Genomic DNA, 18,419 nt, shown 5'->3' with positions numbered 1-18,419 from the left:
TACCGTCCAAACATTTTAATATTGTTACATGGTTAAGGGGCTTATCACCATTAAGACAACTTTGGAACCCTTGTTGCTGAATACTGTTTTTGCTGAGCCATAACACATATGAAAACCAGGAAGATTCCCCAGATATATATTATATTTTGCTTTTGACCAGAGAAAAACAAAATAATAATATATATTTTTCTTAAGCAGTAGCTAACAAATCTCAGGGTCTCAAACATGTTTCCTGTTTCTTCATCTAGAGCCCTTTAGAAATGACATATTTCTCCTACCGAGAGATGCTATGCCAGTTCTAAGACACGGCTGGGTGTAGCCATGACACACGCAGGCATGCTGAGAAGCCCAAAGCTCGGAGCTGACTCTTGGAGATGCACCTTATTAGCCTTCCCCGGGTGCTAATAAATCTCGGCTATGCAGGGTGCCGCCTGGAGAAGCCTGCCTCCTTACCTTTGATATGGGGAAGGAAGTGGTGTCGGAAAGGGGAGTTGGGGCGGGAGTCGCTGTGGCCGGAGCTGAGGCTGCCGGTGTGCAGGAAGGACCTCTGCACACCAGGAGACAGCAGCTCTGTGCAGCAAGGATCAGGGGCAGGACACGGTGCAAACAGAAAAGAAGAGCACAAATTAACACACGAGCAGGGACAACGCCATCATTCCAAGGGAGAAAAAAAAATCAAGAATGTTAATCAAGAGTCTGAAAAAGGAGGAAGGAAAAGGGGTTAAGAAGGCACCTACGAAGGGTTACACAAAGTGGGGAGAGTCTGCAAACAGGTTCAGGTCAGTACAGAGTTCACTCTCCGAGGATAAATGGTTTTAGTGGGAGGGAACGGCCACCAGAAGGTTCTGTCAGGATGACACCAGCTACCACTGAGCCAGGACTGGGCACATCACTTAGACTCCACCATAGCTGTTTCTAAAAGGCACCTAACAAAACAGAACCCTCTGAAACACATGTACAAAACCGACAATCATTTCAAGAACCTTGCAAAGAAATACTTATACATAAGGGTCAGATTCTTTGTTTTTTAAGCTGCAAACGTCTCCTACTGCAAGTTTAATTTTACTTTTCCTATGTAGAAGGGAAACCTGTCTGTATCCCCTGGGTAGCAAAGAGCTACCTGTGATCTTGAGAATTGGGTAGTGGTAACACCAGGGGAGCTGGAAACTCAGTTATGGACCGTTAACCTAAGCCCAGACCTAAGGACGTGCGTCATCCTCTGGTATCTAGAACGTGTGGAGTGGATACTCTGAGGTGCTCTGTGCTGACCATGACTATGCTAGCAGAGCCCCATCTCGAAAAATAATTATGAGCCCTAACAACTGACATCACGCATGTCCATAACGTATTGTGAAGGGGGAGGAGAAGTGCTAGAATGCGGAATGTTCTACAGGCTCTTGGCATCAGAACCATGACTAGAACAGAGGAAAACTTTCTACTGCCCAATGAGGACATGACCTTTTAGGGAAACCATGTCCCTGGCTGACCACTCCCTTGCTATCCAGGGATTCTCTCGAACAACAATTTCCCAGTGAACTTCGCATCATTCTGATAAGGGTACGGCTGCAGTATCAGGGTATACCCATACGTAGGGGTGGTGGCATAAAGGATTTCTCATCACCCAGACAGAAAATGGCATAAATCCAAACCCAGAAGTAAAATGAATATCATCGTACATGAAAAATAAAAGGAATTTCTTTCCTGAAAAATTTTCCTTTAACGTAACTCAACAGATACTGAGTAAATATTTGAGTCTAGAGAAAACTATACTTTATTGAAGGATCAAAAAGTAAAAATTTAATCCTCTATAAGCATTAAATCTATGGCTTTAAAGAGAAGATTGCAGCCTTTTTACATTCTGTTCATGTCCTTTGGTTTATATTTTATAAAACACGTTAGCATATGAATGGGCTTATTCTCATCAGCCTGCACAGAAGCAAGAGGCTTAAAATGAAGTCTTCATAGACATATATCAACACCAAGTTTGTTTAGAAGGACAAAATCTTCCTTGGTGAATCTGTTTCTCAGGAATCCTCGGTCTGTGCTGGGATCTCCATGCTTTTTCTACTCTACATAGGAGATACCCACTAACAGTAAAAGGGACTACGTTCTGCCGAGATAAAGGTAAATGAGGTCCACTACTCTTAATATTCCCCATCATAGCACCCCTCTAGTGTTTTTATATTTTCCAAGTCTGATTCAAAATCTTAGGTTGGAAGGCATCTTAAAAGTTACCAAATACAACCCCGAGGTTGTATATGAGACTTCTTCCTAGCAGGTTCTTAACCAAGCATGCTTAGTAATACCATGTGCCCGGATGGGGGAAACATAATAAACTCACGAGTAAATGACTGGATTTAGATTTTAGATAAGCCTAAAAGGCACATCACCGTATTTTCTTTTGGAGATCTCCATTTTAAGTCTCAAAGTGCTGAGATTTTCTTCAAGTCTGAAAAACCCAAAAAACCTCCTTTGCTTCTAGGTGTTCACTGTCAAAATGTAATTATTTAGTAAGTCATAATGAATACAACCATAAAATGACTCTTGTTTTGAGAAAAGAAATAACACAAACTACAATGGAATAGGAGTTTGCAAGTTTTTCTGGGAGAGGGGCAGATAGATTTGGCAGCCAGATTTTTAAATACGCTATCAGCGGTGGGGAAAACAATCACATAGAAACACGGATGACTCTATAGAGAGTGAATCCCGGGAACAGGTGCCCTTACCAGGTCTGTGAAAATGCTGGGGAGAGCGAGACGTGGTTGGAGTGTAGCTGTGACGGCTGTACACAGGGGAGTTGATGGAGCCCTGGCTGGTGGACCGGTGGATCATCCGGTCCCGCCCATCCTGGTACCCCTGGAAGCAAGTGCGAGAAAGTGGGAGCACAAGGCATACATGCAGGCTGTTGTCAGGTTCAAGTGAAATCAAGTTGCACCAAAGTCACCCAGGAACTATCCCGTCTACCTGTTCATGTATACACTTTAGGGCCATATTCCTTAAGTAGGTATGCAAACAAGCATTCCATGGTTAGTGCTTTTTGTTCAAAACCTGTAGTGCTTGCCTTTACCAAGATTTAAGATGTAAAAAGGATAAACTCCAGTGTTGATAGAGCTCTGGGAAAAGAGGGAATAATGCCAATGACCACGCTTATATCGTGCTTTTCAGTTTTACGAAGTCTGTTCACATAGGTTGTATCATCAGATCCGCATCATAAAGAAGGTAGACACACGGTATCACCTCCCTTCTTCACAAATGCAGAATGTTTCAGAAGGTTCCACGCAGGTAAGAGACCCGTGTGCAGGTGGAGCCTGCTTCAGAACCAGCCTCCTGACTCTCATCTCATCCCTGGATCCAACCACCAACCCACACCATCCATGCTGTTGATCTGGTGATGTTTTACATCGATTTTCCTGGAGAACAAGCCTGTGGTGGCCTCAACTCCAGTAATTCTACTTCTACTTTAGGAAGCAAATTCCAAAAAGAAAAAAAAAATTTTTTCAACGATCTTTAAGTGGAAAAATTTCCTCAGACATTTATAATGCCACCATTTATAAAGACAAAACTTTGTATTATGTGCTCAACAAAACCGGGAAATAATTAGGTTATGGCATATCAATTTAATGGAATACAATAGCACCACCAGTCTGTCACCATGTCCAAGTCTAGAAAAGAATATTGTAGGTATAAAGTATAAAAAAAATCATACACACACAAACATAACATAAAACTTTAAAAGAATTAGAAGAGTACAAGGAACGTTTTACATTTTAGGAATTTGTGGCCCTATGAAGTTTCTACTAGCACAAGAAAAATAAAAGTTTGAAAGAATGCATGAAAAAGGACTAAATTAAAACCTCAAAAACTATGGACGTGCGCAATTTGAGAGCAAGAGGCAAAAAAACTTTGATTTTATCCTAGTTGTGGCTGTAACAATAAATTAAAACAGCAACAAAACAAAATTCCCCCAATAATGTGCCTCAACCTATTATTACTATTTCTATTATTGACAAGTCATCAATAATAGAAATTAATTCTTCATAACTTCAGTTGAAAACGATCAGAATATTCATAGAAATTAGTTATTCATAGCACTCGGTCATAAACCACAATACTACAGAGATTATAGTGATTACCTAAGATCAGGCCAGTTTTATATAGACTATCCAGACAGTTACTTAGCTTTAAGACAAGACAACTGATTTTATTTATTAATTATTATTATTATTTTTAGAAGGGGGTAGACCTAACCCCTGAGGAGTTTGCTCACTGGATACATAAGGAAATACAAAATAATAAGAAGCACACTGAACAAACAATCCCTTGATTATTACTACCTGTAATAGCTTAAATGAAAGTGCTGGGTTAGACCTGGACCATGCTCAGATTTGAGGTGGTCTGAGCTTAGGCCACCCTCCAAGGGCAAAATTATGCTGGGACAACAGAAAGTGTCTCTAAGACCTCTGGTCACCAAGCACCTCTGTCACTGTGGGTGACAGCAAAACCAAGACACTCCTGGGATCGGGGTATAGTGTGTATAGTATAGAACAGTATCATCAGCTTCCCGAAGAACGTTTAATAAAATGGGTTTTGGGAGCGTCACTAATTTGGGGGCTCTGTCTTTGGTGCTGGGTGCTGCAGAGGGGAAGAGCATGTTTGGGTTGATAGGGGACCCGTGGCTCACTATGGAACCATCACTGACAGCTCTACGTGATCCAGATACGCAGGAGGTTATTCCCGAGGGAACAGCCAGCCTGGTGGACTTGATAAAAGCCACTATAAGGTCCGTCTACCCTGAGAGGGGGGTCAAGACTCTTGATTTTAGACTAAGAGAAGTGGCCTCCCATGAAGATGGCTCTGCTGATAGAAACACCATGACCACTGCTGGCCATTTCAGATAATCAGTAGGTTAGGATTCAGATCGATCAATTACAGATGAGAGGAGAGAGACCAACATTGGGACAAGTGGTCCCCATTCTCCACTCTCTTTCCTACCACTCAGAGGTGCACGGTAAGGCTGGTTGTATTCCCTAGTCTCCATTTAGAAAGAAATTTACTTCTGGGTCTTACAGTCATATCTTACATGTAAGGAATCCTACATTCATCATAATCTTGTACACGGGTTTTCTGTCCTTTTGCAAAAATGTGAGTCTAGGAATATGGTCCAAGTAACTCCCCAACTCCACCCATTACAACTTCCAAAAATGGTACTTACTTCTGCTGATGGAGTAGGAGACAAAGTCCTTGGAGACTAGAAGAATAAAAGAGAATTAAAGTCACAACGTTTATTGTTAGCTCATTTTCAGTTTTAATTAGAGTTGCTTATCAGAATCCCCTGGACACATTATTCAAGCTGCACATGCCAGCACCTCTGCCCATTCCCCGTCTTCTGATTCAGCAAGTTGAGAGCGGGGCTCAGACAGGTACACAAGGACAAAGCTCCCACGAGACTAGGGCACATGTCTCTGCTTAAGACGCAGGGGTTTTGGAAATATGTTGTGATGCTTTAGGTGATTAACTTAGAGAAATTGGAACTACTTCCCCTATATGCTCAAACTATGCTGTTTACTACTATGAGTTACAGTGTCTACTGAAACACACAGTTTGGTAAACACAGTTGTGGACTAAATTATAACCACAGTAATCACCTGATATGTTATGATGACCAGGTCCGTGGCATCCTCCCCAGTGGCCTTGCCAACCTCAACACCATTCACCTTCTGGCTTTCATCTTTCCAGGCACACAGGCTTCCTCAGGGCAGTCAGCAGACCAACCCCTCTCTCACCTCAGGGACTTTGCACTTGCTGCACCCGCTGCCAGCAGTGCTTTCCTCTCAGACACCTGCAGGGCTCACTCCCCATCCTCAGTGAGGTCTCTACTCAAATGCACTACCACACAGTAACTTCCGTGAGCCTCCTGCTTAGAGTAGCAACCCGGCCCCGGCATGCTTTCTCCTTACTCAGCTTCATTTTCCCTCACAGCTCCATCACCCTCTAAAATTATGTTATGTATCTGTCTGTTTATTATGTCTCCCACATTACACTGCAAGCTCCATGAGGGCAAGGACTCCATTCATTTACAACCAAGTATTCCCAGCGACTGGAGCAGCTCTTGGCACATATTAGGTGCTCAACAAATATTTCCTAAATGAATGACCGAAATGTTTATGATTAAAATGCAGAAAGCTTTCAAATAGAAATGAAATGCAAACAAAGCATTCTGAAGAACAGGCCAGTGGTGGATTTCTGTTTCGGAATTTGCCCTTTTGTTCCAAATTTACAAGAAGCTGCTGGCTCTCTTGCACTCCAGACTTCCTTGAGCCCCATGGTCTGGTTTGATCGGCTTTCTGGAGGCACAGATGGCTACACAGAACTTCAAGCTTACTCCTCCAGGTTTCTAAAATGGCAGTAGATGGATTCTCTGGAAGAAGTGTTAATAATTAAAGGAATAAATAACTAAATAGCTTGCAAACTTGTCTAAGTTGCAAGATCCATGCATTGGGGAAGAGCTCGCGAATACGGCTGACCAGAGGGCCTCCTTGCATCCACACTTTACGCTCAGAGAAACCCACAGGCCTCATTCTAGGCTATGATGGTAACAGTGCTGATTATGATGGCAGCCAGCATTCTTGCTGAGTACTTATTACGTGCCAGGTATTGTTGTAATCTAAATATTTCATTTAATCCTTACAAAAAACCTCTAAGGTAGGTATTACCATTATCTTGAATTTACAGATAAGGAGACTGAAATATGTAATTTTTCCAAAGTCATAGGGAGAGGAAAAATCAGTCTGGTTCCAAACCCAGAAACTTTCACTTCAAAGCTCAAACTTTTGGGCCCAGAACACCAAAAAGCAACTCACCTCCCCTTGCTTGTGTGACTCGAACCCTAGGAAATTCTCATACACTTGCTCAAGGACCAGCCCCTATGCACTCTGCTCAGGAACCTTCCTTTGCCCCTTATCCTCTCTGAAGCTCTGCCACCCAAATGCAATTGAACCCCCCAGACCAATCAGCCTGCTCTTGAGAGGGGCCGCAGATGCAGTTACAGGGGCATGACCACTAGGTGGCACTACATGAAAACAGACACCACTTCCTGCCCAAAGGACCATTTCAATGCAGAGCTATGCTCCAGAATATTGTGTGTGTGTGTGTGTGTGTGTGTGTGTGTGTAATTAAAAATACAGACATGATTATAAAACAATAAATATTATACATACATTATTGAGAATAAACAGAATTGCCACGTTTTCACGAACTTTCTTCATCTAAGATCTTAAAGCACTGTGATGTTACAATTATTGGTTTTAGCCTTGGTTGAATGACTGATTTTGGTCCACTACTTGGGAAACACCTCTCTGAGTGGACTCAAATCATTCTGTAGATGATTCCAATTTAAAAAACAAAAGGGGAAAAATTTAGAGTGAGTTGAATAGGCCAGGGGAAACAGACCAGAGCCCATGAGACCTAGGGGAAAGAGAGGGGAGGGTCACTAGGGGCTGAGGCTGAGCTCCAGCCTGTGGACCATTAATGTTGGGAGAGTATTAATAAGCCCCAAGAAGACAGGTAAAGACAACAGTGGTAGCTGCCATTTTCTGAACATTCACCACGAGTCTGGCTCTCTGCTAATTGCTTTAATAATTAGTTAATGTAGATTAGCTTTAATAGATGATAAATTATCTAGATATATAGATAATTAATCTTTAATAGACAGCTTGTTTTATCCTCACTAACGCCCCATGAGGCAGATTCTGTCATTATCTGTTTTACAGACAAAAAAACTAGGATCAGAATGGTTGTCTCATGGTCAAAGTCACACAACCAGCATGTGGACTTCCTGGGTTAAGCCCAGGTAACTTGATTCCAGAAGCCTAGCTCATACCACGGTCCTATACCATGGCCCAATTCTCTCTACTTTGTCTTTTCTTGCATATTGTATCTTATGATGCTAAAAACTGCAGCTGTCAAAATTTAGGGGCTGTGATCTCTCTCATGATCCCCATGAATGTACTTCAGCTTTGCCCCAAACCAAGACCCCATTCCCCACCCCATCCCCCCCCCCCTGCACCGAGCACTATCCCTCCCTTACTCCCTCTGCCCAGCTCACAGAGTCTCCCCTGACAACTTCGGCTTCCTTCCCAGCATGCCGGCTCTGCTATCCTACAACCTGGTACTGATGCGTACTCATCCTGCACTGCCGTTTGCTGTGGCTGGTCTGCTTCCCTACCTCTCCATACCTCTCCAAGGGCAGGGAAGGTGTGATAGGTTTTTGACTACCTCAGATCACCTGGTACAGAAGCCTGCAAACAGTGGGCAACCAAAAGGACCCTCTCATTTATTCTGATTCCAGTCAGTAGTTTTTATACATGTGCCAAAGAGAAATAAGTTGTACCACTCACAACTTCTGGGAATGTATTACCTCTCCCAGGCTCTGCCTCTCCTGTTTGTCATCATAGCCCGAAGAGTAGAAAGGCTCATAGGTAATAAGATCTGGACGTTCAATGTCATAAATTGCCTTGACCTTGGGAATGGCTGCTAAATCCTTGTAATCCAGGATTTCATTGTCCACTTTTGCCTGCCAAAGTTAAACAGAAAGAAAAAATCACTTTGCCGTCTCATCTTCGGGGAACTATGGTTAGCGCATCTCATGTCTTGTTTAAAAAGTGAAAACCTTAAAAATAAACAAAACCCAAAACACTTTGCTTAACACGGCCATACTCTTTATAAAGTTGCCTGTTTAATACTCGCAGACATAGAGAACACACCTGTGGTTGCCTAGGAGGAGGGCAGTTGGGGGCGGGAAGAATTGGGAGTTTGGGATTAGCAGATGCAAACTGTTATACATAGAATGAATAAACAACAAGGTCCTACTGTACAGCACAGGAAACTATATTCGATATCCTGTGATAAACCATAATGGCAAAGAATATGAAAAAGAATGTATATATATGTATAACTGAATTACTTTACTGTACAGTAGAAATGAACACAACACTGTAAATCAACTATACTTTGATTTATACCAATTTATACCAATATTAATCACATTTTCAAAAAAGTCACCAAAAGCTTAGGAAGAAGTCTATGTAGAATTCATCAAGTAGAGAAGCCTGTAAACCTTCAGGATAATTTCCTAAATTTATTACAGAGAAGGAAAAGCTCAAACAGATGGCCAAAAAAATCCTCCCAGATGGCTAAAACAAGAACTGAATATTTAATAAACTAAATATTTAAAGACCTCTGTGGCAGAATTTAAAGACACTCAGTATCAGCATTGTAAAATGTATAATCAATCCCCAAATATCTATATGCAAGTTAGGTACAACAATTTTTTAAGTCCTGCATCGTATCACTGCACTTTACAGATCAACTAATCGTTCACTCTGTACCAATGGTCATCTACTCGTTCACTCTGTACCGATGGTCACATTCACATGAACACTTGATCACGTGGAGGAAAATGGGATTGAGGTGGCTGATCTACAAGAATGAAAACTGGATCTCATAACAGACATAAAAATCATTTTGAATTATTCACTTTTGGATTATCCAGTCCATGCTTACCAGCTGCTACCACCCCTGGTCCGGAAGTGTCTCTTCCAGAAGTAGATACTTACATAGATAGTATGACCTGGGGACCCAGGGATACTGGAGCCTGGTCTAGAATAAATGCTCTCGGAAGAAGTCCTGGTAGGCTGTAAAATAAAGAGTGACTTGTAAGATTTCAGACCATGGCTTCAGAATCAAGACTGGCCTAAGTCCCTACACTTTCCTAAAGACTTAAGCTGGTTAAAATGAGAAAGAGGTGTAACTTTTCTGAATATGGGAAAATAGAACATAGAAAGAAAGGCAAATGAGAACTAGTTGTACAATCAGCCTTGAAAATGCATTTCGGGGCTTTTCTTTTTCTCCTTGTCCCGTACAAGGGGACATGGTCAAGCACATTCCGTCTCCATGGCCACAATCCCGGCCCCAGTCACCACCTCTGCTGGTCTGGACTCCTGCAATGGCCTCTCCTCTGGGTTTCCTGCCTTCATTCTCTCCCTCTTCAAATCCACTTGGCACCCAGTGGCCAGAGAGATCTTTGAAGAATACAACTGGGATTGTCACTATCCTGCTTTTGGCTTCAGGGTCCACAGAGAATGAAATCACAGCTCCCAGGGCCTCGGGATTTTGTCCCTGCCTTCCTTCCCATCACTCACTACCCACTGTCACTCATAGAACATGGTACATGTCACTGTCTCAGGGTCCTTATCCTTGCTGCTTCCTCTGCCCCAAATGCTCTGATCCCCAATTTTACTTGGTTGATTTTTTTTCCTCCTTCAGTCCTGGCTTAAATATCACCTCCTCAAAGAAGCCTTCCCTGATCTTTCACTCCAGAGTTGGTGACCTTGTTATTTTCTCTCACAGTATCATTCTTGTTTTTTTTCTTCATGAATAAAATGTATAATTCTGTATTTGTTGGTTTCATCATCACGTTAATCTCCCTCACTACCTTTAGTTATGACCTCTGCTCTCAGAGGGTTTATTTTCTCTCCACTGTATGTGCCCGATGTTTTACACAGGTACAGAGAAGGCATAAATATTTGTTGCGGGAATGAGCTAGAATTTATTATTTGTAAACAAATCCTCAGTTTGTGGATACTTGACTCATGTCAGTTGCACGTTTTGAGCCTTACCATATGGAAGGTCACTGAGGTAAGGTTAGTGGTCGGCTGCTGGGGAAGGTATAAGAAAGTAGACTTTGTAATAGAGGCTGGAGAACCCTGAGAGTGAGATGGGAGCAGGGAGAAAAGGCATGAGTTGAGATTAACTGCCCCCCTCCTCTGCTTGGTATGTTCTGGAAAGCTGTGCAAAGAAACCCAAAGGCCTGGTCTTGGAAGATTTGCTCCCCTCCGCACAGCTATTTCTTGGAGAAGACAATTTATAGAGCTACGTTAGGAATAGGACTTTCCCTCTTTGGTACTGTTTCTACTGATATTTGGTACCTTAAATATGAGTCTAACTGAGTCAGAAAAACCCTCCTAAAAGCAAGGATGTTGCATCACTATGGAACTCACATCTGAAACAAGGAAAGCAAACCCGCCTGGCCAACCAGAGGCAGGCAGTGATTAGACTTGCCCTGACAGTAAGAATTCACGAGGGGGCTGGGGTCCGTGGCTCTCGCCAGTGTCCCTGGTATCTCTGAGACAGGAGGGTGGAGGGGGTAGGAGAAAGCACACGGGGTACAGTGGAGGTGTGCCAGGCTCGACACTTCCATCCCTGCCCCACCCCCCAGACCTGCCTCATACAAGCACTTTCCTCCTCAAGTGACAATTTTCCCATCACAGGCATATCTCAATATGAGAAAATCCTCAGATCTGAGTATAATGAAAAAGAAAGGATTCACATAATAACACGACTCAAAAAGCCCAACTCCCGGACCCATTTCCCAATCAAAATATAGAAGTGACACCACCAAAGTGCAGCCCTCCTTTAAAAAGAGACGCCAGCCCTTCAGAAAGCTGAGCTGATAACCATCTCTGCGGGATAATCATTAACTACAGGTCGTCCTTCAGCTTCAAGTGGCCAGGATCTAACATTTGCCAAACTCAATATAAAAATGAAACCTCTTATGTAACAACATAAGAATATTAATAGCAGTAAACATGTATTGCCCACTTCCTATGTAGCAGGCCCTGTGCTAAGCGCTCCCCAGGCAGGCGCTCACTTAATCTTCTCAGTAACCCCAGGAAGTAGGTACCGCTGACATCATTATTTTATAGATGAGTGAAAAGTCACACACAGGTAGGCAAGTGTCAGGATTTGAAACCAGACACTTTAGAGGCAGAGCCCAAGCTCTTAATCCCTGCGCTAAATTTTCTGCCCATGTCGTAAGGCGTGTGTGGCCGTTTATTTCTCATCAACATGGCTTTGGGACGAAGGAGGTGAAAGTAAAAGAAAAATATTGAGATGAACTGGCAGAAAAGAGTGCCTGCTAACTGAAAATGTTTTTGCTGCCACTTACAAGCTTCTAAGAAGCCTGCAATAGCTCGGTGTTAGGGTGGGGTGGGAGAGGGTGCACCCTAGGACAGTCCAACATCTTCGGTTGCTGGTGTTGCTATGACAACAACAAGGTCTGTTTTCATTAAAAGCAGTGAGGACACTGCGTGAATAGCTAAAGTGCATACAGAGCTTTGGGGCCTCTCCCATGTTACTCATCCTAATTTTTGTCAAATGTGGGCCAGGGATCCTTTCTGTCTTTCCTGTAATGATGCACCTGGGGACGGCTCTGAAGTGTTTTGTTCTCTGGCGTACTGTGCGAGCTGATAGGAACGTAGTTGGGGACGAACGTGAGCACAGGTCAGAAAGGGGCCCTGGGTGCTCCCTTCCAGGGATGGAGAACTTCGTGGAAGGAAAAGGTCTCTTGGCTGAAGCAACCTGTCCCAGCTCAGTCTCTCTCCTTTCCTTCTTCACTGGATAGAGTATTCTGTGAGCGGCACAGGCTTTCTCTGAAGCATTTTACCCTGTTAATATTGTAGGGCTAAAGGTTTTAAGTTATCCGACAATCTGAATTCTTGTCAAGTCCCATCTGATTCTTCAGAGGTGTTCAGATCACAGTCACCTCCAATTTGCGCACAACTGTCCTGGATTCTCTGATTCCAAAATAAAGATTTTAGAGTTTCATAGTCAGTTTGCGAAGTCAAGCTGATGTTCACCGAATCCACTACTGCTCTGGCTCTCGTTAGATGCACTCTGCCCCGTGCATCTTCAGGCTACTTAGAGTATTGGAGAAACGCTTACAGTATCTCTCGGAGGTTCAGAATCTGCTTTCTTTCACTGCATTTGCCACCGTTTGCTTTTGCTTCCTCCTGACCTCCTAACCTTACTGTAAACTTTACTTCCGTAGGCATCTTGTTTGTGGGTTATTCTTGCTTGCCTATTTTCTTACAATGGTCTTTATTTTCCTGTTTAAAATGAAATAATGGGATAAAACACACTTCTGTAGAGTATAATCTAGTGGGGTTAAAAGGCTGGTTTTGGAGTCAAATACCTTGGCTCACACACTGGCTCTCCTAGTTGTGTGACATTACATGAGTGTCTCTTTCCTTTCTCTCATTTTTTTTTTTCTTTGAACTTCCTTGAGCTTCAACTTCTCTACTTATAGAATGGAGGAGAGGGTACTTACAACCCCTAGTTCCTAGGGATAAATGAGACAAGACATATAAAGCTTCAAGCACCTTGCCCAGCACATGGCAAAGACCCAGCATTTTCCAGACACTTGACATTAGACTGGAGTTCTCAGCCAGTTCATCTCAAATAGTGAAAGGCAGCACTGCCTCTGTTTTGCTCCTCATCATAGGACAGTCCTTTCAGATGTGAGCTCCACAGACCAGACTTTCCTACCACCTGTGGAGGCCTTCCCATACCCTGGAACTCACGTATGTTAACTATCTCAGCACATGGGGGGGGGCAGCAGCCCCACCTGGAGCTGACAAATGTCCTTCCCCTTCTTGAGAACTCCATGGAGTGAATCTATATCCTTCCAAGATGACTTCCTGCTTACGTCTTGGCTGTAGTTACTAATGCCCTTCCATGACAGATGGCAACGAGTTGCACAGGCCTGTCTGACCTGCCAGTATAGTTCCTGGTTCGCTGCCTCTTGAACTGTGCTCCAAGCTTAAATGGTACACAGGGATGCCTGCTTTTTGCCACACTCCCTAATGGCTCCCAAAGTGTATTTGTTCAACCAGCAGAGGTTAGAGCTCTCCCTTATGAAGATCGTAAAATTACTTTTAAAAGCTGGACTATTAATTTTGGAGTTTGAATCTTAAATATTTAGAATTTTACCTTTCAAGTCTAAACATCTAGACTTGTAAGCATGTTGCATTTTATTTTTTTATGTGTTTTAAAGTGTTAATTAAAAAAAGCCAAATCTTAATATTACCTCATATGACAAAAGAAATCCAAATGTTAAGACCTAAATGCCAGTGTAATTTGAGATGTATTTTAGAATAAGAAAGAAGAGAAACATGCTGAATTTTAAATGAACGTCTTGTTTATCAATAATGCACCCTTTTCTTCTTCTAGCTGTATTTTCCCTCTAATTAATACATAACTTGCTGAAGGTCTCTGATGGCCTTCATCTTCAAAAGGCACAGAGCTGTCTTCCAACACAGCTGCTCATATCCACACAGTCAAATTAAAACTCATCTTAACCTCGAAAGCAACAACTGACATGTTTTCCCTCTTTCAAATCCCACTGACAGTTTCTTCTTTATCATTAACTTAATTCTAGCGTCACCTCTTTGAACTGTAACAAAGTTACAGAAGATCCATATTTCCACATGATCCTTATGTGCAATTATTTAACCTAAATTACTATTTTAACCTATTCAGGTATCCAAGTTAACAACAGTGATTCATCAAATTAAATCAAGAACCCAAATGGGCCAACAGCCTTTGTTTCTGGAATTCCCTAGGAGAGCTATGATGGATACCCTCTTGCCAATATTATAAATGAAGATAATTTCAAATTTGTATCCCCAAAGGTATGCCCACTTCTGTTCTACAGAGAAAAAGCAACAAGGATCTGTGGTTAAGCTGTTAAAGCAGATGCTATTTACTTACTCTCCTTTAATCACTTTTTCCTTCATGCCTTAACAGAAAAAAAGAACTTGAAAGCACAGTTGGAAAAGTTCAGTTCTTTCTTTTGATGCCATCTTTGGAGGAAAATAAAAAGGTAGAGGGAAGGGTGGAAAAAGCAAGGTAGATATAGGAAGGATTATAGACTGGCTGTGATCTTTCAGTGTATTTTGCCAACAAGATCAGGCAAATCATTTAATCCTTATTTTGGTAACAAGAGGCAAGGATCCTTCAGAAAGAACCTTGTAGTTGTATGTGGCTGTCCTCACTCAATCGCTCATGAGGAAGAGGTCTAAATCTACATTGATTTCTCCAGCACACCTTCACATACTTACTTTTGATTTCAAAAAGGCTTTTTATTTTCCTCAAAGGAAAAAAATAAATCAACAAAGAGAGGTCTCACCTGACTAGTAGTTCATTTCAACAGTAAAGAGAAAACAAATGGCATTTGATCACTAATAGCAGGTGCTTGAAAATGCAAGTCTTTTTGTTTTCTGTATGAAACTTTTTAAAAAAACCCTCTAACTACCTTTCACTTGATATTTTCCCTTACGCCTTCACTTTGTCCACCTGTTCTACCCTGCAGGAGGCACAGTCACAGAATGAAAATTACATCGAAGAGACCATTTTATGCTTCCACCCCAGCTCTCAACCTTCTTCAAATGTTCACCATTAAAAAACACTTACCAGAGCTTTGCCGGGAGATTAACCAGAGAAGTGACATTTTCCGATTATTTCCAATCACGGGCCACCATGCACACTTGGTCCCTTCTTAGAAGGGGAGAGCTGGAGAGCCCTCTGCTGCCCCTGCCCTCCCCCCATTCAGCAGAAGCAGGGGTGCAACAACTACGTTCATCTAATCTGCATTCATCCAAAGCCATGCTCTAAGAAGGGAGAGAGCTACAGGCAACTGGCACCCAGATCGGAGAGATCATACAAACACCTACGGGACAACTACCGATATAAGGTGACTAACACCTTATACAAAGTGCTGCTAAGGCTGACAGTACCTGCCTTGGGTTTTTGCTGAAGTTCACCAGACAAGGTGGTGATAACAGCTGCAGAAGAAGGAATATTTTTAAAAATCTGCATATACTGAATGTTCACTGCTAAGTCAAAAAAGGAACTCCTTTTGGTTCTTTTTCTGTTTTTGTTTGTTTGTTGTTTTATTTTTGGCTGTGCTGCATGGCTTGTGGGATCTTAGTTCCCCGACCAGGGACAGAACCCACACCCTAGGCAGTAAAAGCACAGAGTCCTAACCACTGGACCACCAGGGGATTCCCAGGAACTCCTTTTGGAAAAAGAAATTTGTTTGTGAGGAAGCAGGAGGCACTCACGGGCACACATCTCCTTCTCTAGAGCCAGGTGCACAACGGCCATCAGCCTTTACTATGGCCAAGAGTCCCCACTGTCTTTGCAGGATAAATCTTAACACCCATACATTCTGATGCATTGTAAAGACAGACCAAAAAGAATAAAACTTTCAAACAGAGTGAAAGCTGGGAACAAAGTGGTATGTATGGTAGCAACATTAATAAAACAATAACAGCATTATTTCCTTGTTCTAGACATACTTAAAGCCTCTAATTAGTTCCTTTGTAGAAATATACACATGGTATTTGTTGGGTATATTATGGGTTTGCAAGTGCATACGTTATAATATAGTGAATGTTAGTTTCAGAAGAAAAACACTCATGCCCCTTTTGGAAGGCAGCCATTCATACTTCAGCCTCCAAAGGCACAACACAGAAGCCCCTTTTTAGAATGTAAGCAAGTGATCCATTCCAGAATATTACAGACTTGGTCCTGGGAATCTCGTGTGCTTTGTTTATAGTGCATTACAACAGGAATTATAAATGGTCAGTACCAACTTTTACCTACAGACAAAATCTGCTATTCCTATAAAACTCTTCCACGTAAGCAAAACCAGAATATGTTTTTCTTAGGGGATTCTATTTTCACCGTTCTCTGTACCTATAATTCAGCAAGAGGAAAGAAGGGGAGATTTCAGAATATAAATAATAAAATGACTTTCCTCCACAATAAAACCAGGCTTATTTCAGGGGCGTGGAATGTTGACTGTCCCTGCAAGGTGTACAGTTCACCTAACAACTAAAGCTGCTTGACATTATCTGGTGAAACGAGCGGCTGTGTAGGCCACAATATTTAAAAGATCAAAATAGCTGGGTGGCTTGAGAATTGCTTTGGCGTTTTCAGGCTTCTCGAACGTTCTCGTGAGCTGTTCCTCAGGGGCCAACGGGTGAAGCAAGACCTTGTCAAATAGCCTGTTCTCTCTGCCGGGTCCCAAGCTGTTGGCACCTTTCTGTGATGGGGCTACAGTTGACCGCACTGATATTTAAGGCTGAATAATGGGAATCAGATGTCCCTTTTGAACAACAGGATAGGAAGAGAGAAGGCTTTTTCAAGACAGACCCCCCCGCCCCAGCCTCTCTCTCTCTCTCCCCCCACCACTTCTCAAGATGCTCCATGTCTCTTAGACTTAACGGTCTGGAGAAGACCAAAAATGATCACAGTTGATGGTATTTTTCTTCAAGTTATGAAAATGAATCACTTGGCGATAGCCTTAGGCTACCAACATAAAACACTATTTGAGTTATAAAGTATACTTTCAGGGAAAACCCCAAAAGCTGTTGAAAAAGCAACTTCCTGCCAAGTAGGTACTAATTCTGAGCCCTCACTTCAGTGGGGACCATCTTTGGTTCTTCCTCTGGATTCATGACACTATAAGTCTGCTGTACGTGAAACCCTGCCACTGGAGCTAAAGCTTTAAGATAGATGAAGATCATATGACATATACATGTTGGATGTAACCCAGCATCACGGGCCAACACCATGCACTCGAGGCCTGGAGCCTTTGCTGTTTATGACCTGCGTAGCCTTGGGCTGACTTCATTCTATAGATGAAGAAACTTAGCAGGTTGATATCTAAAACGTTCCTTTCTACTCTGAAACTCTGTACTTCTAACTACTTTTCAAATCATTTAAAGAAAGAAGGTGAAGTTTTAATAAAAGTAGATCCAAACCCAAACTCTCCTGGGCTGTAGGACAGTTCTGGCAGGCAGAGAAAACAGGCGCAGGCACAAGCCTGGACTAAGGAGCTGTGTTGCAACCCTGAGTTGTCAAATGGGTTTCCTCTGGACAAAGATAGGATTGTGGAAAGTCACTCGTAATTTACCAGGCCAAGGTTTCAACTGATTCTAAGAGACCCCGAAAGAAGGTCAGGTGTGTGCAGGGAACATCCTCCCCTGCTTTGCTGCTCATCTGGAGAGCAAGCTGAGTACCTTCCCTGTTCCTGTAGGATGCTCTGGGCAGGTGGTGCTGCCTTGAAACACCATCTCCTCCTTCTACACTATCAAACTTCGCCAGTATTTCATGTTGTCCTCTTTTTGCCTTCCCAGGTTTCTCTCTTACTCTCCTCTTGTAGGACAGTGGAAAGAAGATGAGTTATAGGCTCAGAGAGACCTGGGTTCCAATCCCAGCTCTTCCACTTACCGCTGGGATAACTCTGGGCAAGTTCGTTAACTATGATGGGCCTCCGTCTCTCCATCTGTAAGATGGGAATCAGGATAGCTACTTCATGGGGATTCTTAGGGAGAGCCACTGAAAGTGTAAGTCAATCCCCCAGCCTCTTGCAGAGCTGGTGCCTGGTTTTATTTGTTTCCTTTCCCACTTCGCTACTCCTTCCTGGAGCCAAACCTCTCCCTCCCGAAGCACTGCATTTCCCCAGCTCCCCGCTCCTGCCGTTCTCTTCACCAGGCCCACCCCTTTCTCATCAT

At 42.7% G+C, this 18,419-nt stretch overlaps 1 protein-coding gene across 11 annotated transcripts in view; it reads right to left on the bottom strand.

Moving 5' to 3' along the window:
- ABLIM1 (actin binding LIM protein 1) overlaps positions 1–18,419 on the bottom strand; it is a 312,026-nt gene that overhangs the window by 23,087 nt on the left and 270,520 nt on the right. For 6 of the 11 annotated variants that reach the window (XM_067709328.1, XM_067709325.1, XM_067709326.1 and 3 more), the window contains 5 exons: positions 9,615–9,692; positions 8,417–8,572; positions 5,213–5,248; positions 2,727–2,856; positions 454–570 (listed from right to left, as the gene is read on the bottom strand). In XM_067709328.1, coding sequence (XP_067565429.1) covers positions 454–570; positions 2,727–2,856; positions 5,213–5,248; positions 8,417–8,572; positions 9,615–9,692 — 517 coding nt within the window. The remainder of the gene's footprint in view (positions 1–453; positions 571–2,726; positions 2,857–5,212; positions 5,249–8,416; positions 8,573–9,614; positions 9,693–18,419) is intronic. The other 5 variants (XM_067709330.1, XM_067709332.1, XM_067709333.1 and 2 more) reach the window with 1 other exon arrangement.

The sequence above is a fragment of the Pseudorca crassidens genome, chromosome 16, assembly GCF_039906515.1.
Source record: "Pseudorca crassidens isolate mPseCra1 chromosome 16, mPseCra1.hap1, whole genome shotgun sequence".
NCBI lineage: Eukaryota > Metazoa > Chordata > Mammalia > Artiodactyla > Delphinidae > Pseudorca > Pseudorca crassidens.
The sequence above is the reverse complement of the archived record's forward strand: the minus strand, read 5'-3'. Positions and strand labels throughout refer to the sequence as shown.